Consider the following 9,538-nt stretch of genomic DNA (forward strand, 5'->3'; position numbering starts at 1 on the left):
GCCTTTGTACTGCTTGAATGCTTTACCAGTTACAGAGCTACATGAACCAGGTAAACATCTGTATTTACTTTATTGCATCATGAACTTTTCTGACATTATCCTTTGACAGCTCTTATGACAATACATGCAAAACATTTTATGCCTTTTAAAATATACTAAAACACGAAAAACATTATTTACAAAATTAATATTTTTGAAAAGGTCACATCTTGACAATTAAGATTAAAATGAAGAATTAACCAATTTACACAAAGAACCAGACCAGTTTTCACATCTCATCCGACATTCCATATCTAAAAATTAGTATGCTGATTTTAACTGTATGTACAGCATCAAAAGAAGACCTAGTCATCAAACGTGTAATTGGGGTTGACCACAAGAGTAACATCCTCCTGAGATTCTGTTCCACTGGACTCAACAGAACCCTTCATTCCAGACTGTGTGAGCTCAATCAGAATATAATCCTGATAAAGACAAAAACGTTTTGTTAAAACACTTTATGTAGTCTCCATACCTTTAAACTCAAACAAAAAAAGATTAATTTATCACATGAAACAAAGATTTCCTTACACAATGAACCAGTCTGTGGATGACTTTGTCTATCATTGCCTTCTTATTCATGAGTTCCATTTCTGAATCAATCTCTGATTCAATTTCCTTCAGGTACCAGTTCACTACGGCACTCTTCTTAAGGGCAGCCTCCTCTTCAGCTGAGAGAAACCACACGACACAAATCACTGAGCTTGTTTATAATAACTTACAATATGAACATTATTTCAATTTACTATATGTATGTTTCACTTAAAATTGATCTATTTATAAATGTAATATTTATAAACTAACATTTTTTAAACTTAAATGGAGGATTCAAATATTTGGTTCAAATCTTTTTTTTGGTTAACATTTACTTACTAAACATTTACACTCAAAATGACTCAATTTAGAAAAATTACATTGAGTTGATAAAAAAGGGGCTCTGAACGCTTACCTTCCTCAGATCGGCGTAGGTGTAGCACCAAAAGGTTGGAAATCCGCTTGTAGTCGGCAAACGATATGCGCAGTGAAGGTTTACCGTTGTCTCCATTGACTGCGTGACCGTTAATACCGTTTGTGTGCTCGTGACCGTTTACTTCTCCGTTTACGCCATTAGGAACATCATGTCCTGAAAACCACGACAGGTGTGTTTACAAACATACTACGCAGGTGTCAAAATGTATTTTGCAAAGTGTCTTGAAACCTGGGTTCCCACCAAACCTTTTGACTTTAACTTTTGGATTTCTTTAAATTTGCAATATAAAAATTGTATAATCGGTCAAATTGTGTGGTTTTGCAGGTCAAAAAACCAATAACTTCAGAAAAAACAACTCAGAAAACCCTGAAAAATAAAGGATGACTCTACCATTCAGCTGTTCTTCTTCCATGGCCTCCTCTTCCTCCCGATCCAGATTAATATCAGGGGTCTCGACCCGAATGATGGACTTATTCAGCAGTCTGAAAGCTTCCTTTACATGCTTTGGTTGAACCTGAAAGAGAAAAAAATACAGATTTCTATCACATTGGATTATACAGTAGGTACGTTTCTCTTACTATTATTGTTTCGTCTCGAGGATCATCGTAATCGTGATGATGCTCTCTCATACACACCTCATCACAGCAGTGCATCCTGGCCATGCTCTCAGAGAGCCGGATCAAGCTCTCCAGCTGGCGGACGGTGATCCTCCAGGCTGATTTAGTAACTCCAGAACCATCTCTCTGTCTCAGACGCTTATACTGCTCAACGATGAATTCCTCAGACTCCTTTGAGATCTGATACCACACACAGAGCAAGGCACAGGTAATGGATTTTCTAAAAAATCTTTTACTGTACAATAATTATATTTCAGGCAGAATAGGAGGATGTGCTGATATTGCTGTCATTCACCTTTGGTTTGAACTGCCGGGCGAAGAGCAGATATCTGCGGATCTCATCCAGAGTGTAGACACGCTCCACAGAATTCTCGATCCTGGAGTGAAGGTCAACAATACGTCTGGCTATGGCATAGTCGGTGACCTGAGATGAAAGACATAAGCATTTATCATCAAACTACCAACATCCTAATAAAGTGATTTTTATTTTTGGATGAACTATCTCTTTAAGTTCAAACTCATCTTAATAAATTGTTATTCATTTGTAGCTCTGAAACATCTAGTAAAAACACACATGCAATATTCTACCTCATTACAATCGTCCACCAGGATGAAGAAGAGATCGAAGCGGGACATGATGGGTGCTGACAGGTTGATGTTCTGTTTGAGAGATTTGGTGCGGTCGTAGCGTCCGCTCACCGGATTCGCTGCAGCCAAGATGGATGTGCGAGCGTTCAGGGTGGCCTGAAATGATCGAACGTTCAATGAACTACTAAATGACCATCTCACACACCTATGCATAAACAATCTGTTGGTGGAAACTGTTTCAGAAATGTTACTATTCTTTTTACTGGTGTAACGTTAACATTTTGACCTTTGACTCTTACCTTGACTCCAGCTTTGGTGATGGAGATGGTCTGCTGCTCCATGGCCTCATGGATGGCCACCTGGTCTCTGGTTTCCATCTTATCAAACTCATCAATGCAGCAAACACCCTGAGGACAACAGTATACACTTTTTTATAAACTCCTCCTGCAATTTATGGGCATCACTTGGGGTAGGTGCAGGTTCACGGTTAAAGCTAACTCTGTAAACCCCAAAACGGAATTTATTTATTTTTATTAATTTATGCGATGACTTATAATTCAAATTCTCACATTAACTACAATAGATTACTTTTTATTCGTTCAAGAACAGGTAGATCCTTACTTAATTTTTAATACTTCCAAATAAAAGAAACATATCAGGTACCATCCCAAAACACACAGCCCCCCTGTGTATATGTTGGTGTTGCTCTGTATTTTTAAGGATGATCACATTGCGTGTTAAACTCACATTATCGGCCAACATGAGGGCTCCGGCCTCAATGACAAACTCGTGTGATTCCTCGTCTCTCACCACAGCAGCTGTGAGACCGGCCGCTCTGGAAGCTTTACCGCTGGTGTACACTGCTCGTGGACTGAATTCCTCCACGTGCCTGAAATAACACCCAAACCATGAGAACAGATCATTTTAGACCGACACTTAAACCCAAAAATGTCAATTCTGTCATGAATTATTCAACCTCAAATTGTTCCAAACCTGTATGAATTTATTTGTTCTGTTGAACACAAATAAATGTATTTGAAAGGACAGAATACAATCATTCTTTGTTCTAAGGTAGTCAATGGTGCCCCAGAAATCTCAGTTGCTAACATTCTTTCAAATATCTTTCTTTGTGTTCAACCAAACAAAGAAATTTATACAAGTTTAGAACAACTTCCCTTTAAAAGCTACATATCCCTTCACTACTTCTATTTAGGATTAAACCTTTAAAATAACAGAAAACTGTCCAGGTTATAATTGAAAGTATGTCAACAGCTCTGTAATAATACCACTCCTGTTCTTTAGAAGCTGAACTCACTTTAGAAACTGGCTTTTGGCTGTGCTGGGGTCTCCAACAATGCAGACATTGATGTCACCTCTCAGAGATGTGCCCTCCATGGTGGTTTTAGGAACACCGCCGAACAGCATAAGCAGAATTCCTCGCTTTACTTCATCATTGCCTGAGAAAGTAAGTCTTGTTAGACTATCATAAATACTTGAATGACACTCTATACTAATGGCTATATACTAACGGTCACAAAATAAAACAGATTGTTGTTTGTTGCGACTGACCATGAATGGTAGGGAAGAGGCTGGTGCAGAGGTTGTGGTAGAGATTCTTGTCTTGGCTCATCTCGAACACCTTATCCCACTCCTGCGCTGACATCTGATTCTTGATGCTTTCTGCAGTCTGATCCTCATCTCGAAGCTCCTTACCGCCAAACTACGAACAGACATAATCCGTTTTAAAGGGGTCATATGGCGGAAGTACGTTTTTTTCTGTGTTTTTGGTGTCTTATAAGTTGCCCATGCATGTATTAGACACGTAAAATTGCACAAATGAAAGTGTGGGAACAAAAGATGCATTCTATCTAAAAGCGAATGCTCAACCAGACTTGCCTGAACCGCCTCGTGTAACCACACCCCGGCAAATCTACGTAACATGATTTGACTAAGACCGCCCAAATCTACACGTAGTTATGGTGGGCGTAATTGTAAATCTTATTGTATCGCCTGTCAGTACAATTGCTTTGGAACCTGATGTTCCGAATATGGTAAGAGGCGTTACATTTCCGTGAAATGCTTGCAGTATTTGACCAATCACTACTCACTGGTGAACTGGCCAATCATAGCACACCTCGCTTTTCAGAGCCATGAGCTTTGTTAAAAATCTGTGCGTTTCAGAGAGGCGGAGCAAAGATGAGATACAAACATGCACGGTATGTGGAAAATACAACGTTTTTAAACTTTAAATGGTGTATACACATTGTGTTACATCTAAAACAAACAATAATATTCGTTTTAGCCGTGCAATATGACCCCTTTAAATCAATGAACGTGCGATTGAACGCATCATAAACTTTTTACTGACAGGATGGGCTCAGATTCTTACTCTGGGATTGGTTGGGGCTACGTTGCACGCCAAGAAGGCCAGTCGGTAGCTGAGTTCTCTGACACCCAGCGCTTTCAGTCCACGTATGCCTTCGTTCTCATAACCTTGTGCTCCAGCTGTCCTGGAGCTGGTCTCAGAACGCATACCTGGAACAAACACGCGTCGTCATTTTTTACTTTTATTTGATAGTTGAGGGCGAGAGGAAGTAAACGTATCGGTGAAGGTGCAGAAATTCTTTCACGAGAGGTGTACCTGGTGTGGCCAGCTGGGATACATCAGGCACGACGATGAGAGAGCCAATGAAGTCACATTTATCACCGGCCTGTGCTGACTCCACAGCCTCCGCTCGCAGGATCACCTCCATACTGCGCGGTATAGACCCTCGGGGAAGTTCTGCCTGCGTCTCCTGTATCCGCACCTGGTGTCAGCATATGATAAAGGCAGTTTAATGTGTGACAGTAAAACCATAATAAGGGAATGTTAACATAGGACATAAAATTCACTTTTAAAGAGTATCTGCATACCTTCTGAAAATCGATGAACTTGGATTTGTTCGTATCAAGGAGAAAGCGTCTGCGGTTGTTGCACACCGGGTTGCGGCAGATGCTCGGCTGCGTGTATTTAAACTGTTGCTCTACGTCTTTTATCTCTCCCTGACAGTCCAGACACAAGAAGGTCCCGCTCACCAGCTCAGGGTGAACAGGGTGAGTACGGACGACCTGACCGCTGATCCGCACCAGCGAGCCGACCTTCAGCGCGGTCAACTCACGGATCCTGCAAAGACCCAGAACAAAGATAACATGAGTAAGAGGAGATGTTTGTGTTAAAAATGTTTTCGCTTGAAATTTTTAATCTTCGTAATAAACAAAATGTTTTGTCATTGTTACACTATTTTGTCCTTACTTGTGTCTGGTTGGTAGATCCTGGAAGGCAACATAGAATTCTTTGGCGACAGGGACCTTGCCATGATCTCGAGCAAAGCTACGGACAGCTCGGCACAGGTAGGGGTAAAGTCTAAGAAAAAAGATGTTGGATATTTTAGTATCTTCAAAAACATTTCTTTCTATTACATGTTCAACACGTATCCATTTTATATATACTACTCAATAACTCAAAATACAGTTATTGAAAATAAGTTTCTTATCATTCCAGAAGGTTCCAGTAAAATATAAGCTAACAAAATCACATCAACACTAGTGTTTTCAGTGATGTCACACATTACTACATGTATGCTAAAAAGAAAAACAACTTAAAGTGATAGTTGATGATTCTGTCATCATTTACTCACTCTCTTGTCATTTCAAACCTTTATGACTTTCTTTCTTCCACAGAACGCAGAGGAAGATATTTTGAAGCAAGTTGGTAACCGTATCGCTTATTGCTCCCTGAACTCTCTGTAAGTCGTTTTGGATAAAAGCGTCTACTAAATGACTAAATGTAACCAAACAGCACTGGCCCCCATTCACTTCTTTTGTATGGACACATTTATTCACATACATTTATTCATTTGGCAGACGCCTTTATCCAGAGCGACTTACAAGTAGGAGAGCATATAAACATTTGCAATTGAATGGGGGCCAGTTAACAGCATTCTTCAAAATATCTTATTTTGCGCTCAGAAAGAAAGTCATACAGGTTTGAAATGACAAGAGGGTGAGTAAATGATGGCAGAATTTAATTTTTGGGTGAACCATCACTTTAAGTACGTCCTTATTCATCAGTTCTGCATAGTACAGTATGACATGCAAATACATATCATGCATTAAAAGCAATGCATGAAAACTATGATGAGGTTTTGGTTTGTATTCATTCACACCTGTAGAACTCCTCCTGGATGGCGGTGGCCAGTTCTTGATTAAATCCCTCCAGATCTGTAAAACTGACCACGAGCGTATTCCTCTCGGGCCGGATCAACTCTTCTGCGTCCCGCAGGTATTTCACCTCCCCATCGCTATTCTGAAACCTGCGGAACGATATACACACGAATTCATGTAAAATACAAATTACAACTATAAACGAATACAAAAATATAAAATACGCAAAATATAATATCTGGATATTACAGTAAAGTTGATGCATGCATGTTCATAGTGACTAAATACGTGTAATTTGATATTTAAGTGAAATCATCCAACTAATACTTTTGCAAAAGCTATGAATGTTTATAACATTCTAAGTTATATTTGATATATCTATAGTTACATTTGAAAGGTTATCGTGTAACTGGGTTTAGTCGTGAACAACACGATGCACCGCATTTACTCACTCTTCCAAAAAAGCCTGGAATAATTTCTGACATTTTTCCGCCAGTTCGTCCTTGATCATCTGACCAGCATGTTGATCTACTCCGGGTTCCATAAGATCCATTTTTCAAATCACTTGTTATTACAAAGTTATTACAATACCGTGTCGTCTGGTAGACAAAGCCACGCGAGTTCCTTCCTGCAGAAGTTTTCGCGCGGAATGCTGTACCATGTGATTAATTTCGCGCCACCGGGAACCAATCAAATGGTTGCATTTCGGTGCAGTGGCTACAATTGGTCCACAATAACCAATAATGTTTGAGCGACGTTTTAGGGGTGTGGCGTCATGTTGGTGGATAGTTTCATATCTAAATAATGATATATATTTTATGTCGAATAAATATTGTTGTTATACAGTAGAAAGGCGGTTAGTCTGAAACCGTGGTTGACCAAATAAAACGGGCCTCTAATCGATCACAATATGACAAAACCACCAGACACGATATGATATGATATGTAATGTAGCAATAGTCTGCGATTATGGGTCTTTATCTTATTTATTTAAGAACTGTCTCCAAGTGTCCCCTTGAGAAAATCATTTTTTTTCTTATAGGAGATACGCGAACGATATTATCTGCCTGCAGATTGTTAAAGCAGCGGCAGCATGATAAACAAGATAGAATACAGCTGTTTCCGTATGGTTTACACTACCCTACAAAAGTAATTTGAGTGAAATGTAATCAAATATATAATTGTGCCAACATTGTAGTTTTTTTTTATTAAAATAAACGAACAAATAAATGGCATTTTATTACATAAAATGTTTTTGAAATGGATGACTTTGAGGGAAGAATAAAAAGCAGCAAATAAGAGCCCCACATAGATCAACTCATTCAAGAGAACATTTGTGCAAATACTAGGAAATGGGAAAATAGACTAGTTTTGAATGTATTTTTTTATTTAATTTAAAATTAACTTTTCTAGTAATACATTTCATATTTATTTGACATTTTTAGTCACGTAACATTTTTAGTCATGTAACATAAATTCCATAGTTATTCTAATAGTTTCGATTAGTTTACTATGATCCTAAACGTGGACCAAAAAACAATAAATGAGTAAAACTTAAGCCTTTGAACTTTTGCACATAAAATATTCGTATATATTTTACAATATTTTATAATGCCATGGATTATTACTGTGTCAAATGTAGATTTGTACTTTTAACACCAGAAGGCGCTGTTTGCATATTGTATGTAAAGCGAGAGCTCTTTATGTAGACTGCAGAGGGCGCCAGTGAGCCCAATAATGTCAAAACATGCGAGTGATAGCCTATGCAAAATTCGTCAGCAACATTGATCTCTGCACCAAAGTAGTATTTTAAAGTCTTTTTGGCATATGGGATTTATTTTTTTGACCACACAACATCTCCCAGGATCTGGTTAAATCTACATGCACTATCAAACCGTGTCATAAATAATCGACAAGTTATAAACACATTGTAGAATTATGCAGAGTAGTTTGAGTGTGTTTACACGTAAATGTATCTGGAAATATAAATGAAGATTAACAATGAACGAACACTCGGTTTAGTGTTCAGTGCTACTAATAAAATCTATTAAACGAAAACCATTTGCTGTTGTTGTGATTCTGTCACTCTTTTTTTTACTAATAATTTTTTTACTAACTTACATGTAACAGTATCGTTGACACGTTTGAGGTTTCACATGTGTGGCTTGAGTACATTGTGGACAGTATTTGTACCTGGTCAAAATCTAAAGGAAGTTGGTTAGAAGAAAAACCACACTTGATGAATGTCTATGGTGAGTATAGCGTATGTAGGGCGTATGCTGAGTTGTGGTCTCGGTAAGAAGACGTCTTGTTTTGCGGTTGGTTGATTTCACTCAGTGGCGGCATTTTTAAATGTTGAACTCGCACTTTGATTGGTAAGTAGATTGCAGATGTGCAGCCATACAAGTGTGTGGCTTTCTAAATCAAAAAGATCTAAATCTACACTATTTGATGTTTTTAAAACAGCGTAGTTCTTTTAAACAAACTGTTCACCCTGTGTTTGTGTGGGTGCACGTTGATTTCTAAGGAAAGTGTGTTTGAAACCCAAACACGAGTTTTGCAATCACTTTAAATCACCTCTGTTAAAGTAATAAACACACTCAAACCCCGCACACACCTGAGCCAGGTAGATTGTTGTGGAAAACAGCGCCGTCTAGACAGCTTTGACTTCAGGGCGTCATCACATCATCACGTTTCGTAACATTTGGCACAGCAGTGTGTACCAGTGCCGTCTTACAGATTTAAAGTGAACAGTATGAACAGAAGATATTGCATTAGTCAGGAGATTTATGTCTTTCACAATCACCACACACGACGCCCTCACACGACTTCATAGCTGTCAAAAAACTGATACTGTCTTTCTGGAGTAAACATGTATTTGTCAAGGTTTTTAATGCTTGAAGAAAGACCTGACCGATATTAGGGCTGTGCAATTAATCGAAAATTAATTGTAATCGTCAATTTTGTCTTCAACAATTACAAAAACAAAATAATCGAGGTAAAACGATTATTGTGCCACATTCCATTTTGCAAGGATCCTCTCTTTTCTCGTGGTATAAATCCACAGCGCACCCCTTTCCTTACAGTGGTTCAGCTGTGCTATTTCTTTACATTTATTTTT

At 38.5% G+C, this 9,538-nt stretch overlaps 1 protein-coding gene across 1 annotated transcript; it reads right to left on the reverse strand.

Moving 5' to 3' along the window:
• Nucleotides 1-61: 61 nt before the first annotated feature.
• Nucleotides 62-7,054, reverse strand: mcm6 (minichromosome maintenance complex component 6). Its single transcript, XM_057338187.1, has 17 exons — nt 6,870-7,054; nt 6,420-6,566; nt 5,507-5,617; nt 5,128-5,377; nt 4,856-5,021; nt 4,604-4,749; nt 3,784-3,934; nt 3,530-3,671; nt 2,962-3,103; nt 2,514-2,621; nt 2,215-2,370; nt 1,922-2,050; nt 1,645-1,806; nt 1,400-1,523; nt 989-1,162; nt 571-710; nt 62-464 (listed from the first exon to the last, which is right to left on the reverse strand). The coding sequence occupies exons 1-17, from the start codon at nt 6,968-6,970 to the stop codon at nt 345-347; spliced, it is 2,469 nt and encodes an 822-aa protein (XP_057194170.1). The 5' UTR covers nt 6,971-7,054; the 3' UTR covers nt 62-344.
• Nucleotides 7,055-9,538: the final 2,484 nt, after the last annotated feature.

Source organism: Triplophysa rosa, linkage group LG7, assembly GCF_024868665.1.
Source record: "Triplophysa rosa linkage group LG7, Trosa_1v2, whole genome shotgun sequence".
NCBI lineage: Eukaryota > Metazoa > Chordata > Actinopteri > Cypriniformes > Nemacheilidae > Triplophysa > Triplophysa rosa.

Bases quoted from the DNA above. Each gene is read 5' to 3' on its own strand.
- mcm6 (XM_057338187.1), bottom strand. From the start codon at position 6,970: ATGGATCTTATGGAACCCGGAGTAGATCAACATGCTGGTCAGATGATC. The intron at 4,750-4,855 runs GTACACCTCTCG...TGTTTGTTCCAG, and splicing joins ATCCCAGCTGGCCACACCAG to GTATGCGTTCTGAGACCAGC. The intron at 465-570 runs GTAAGGAAATCT...TGTCTTTATCAG, and splicing joins TCCACAGACTGGTTCATTGT to GATTATATTCTGATTGAGCT.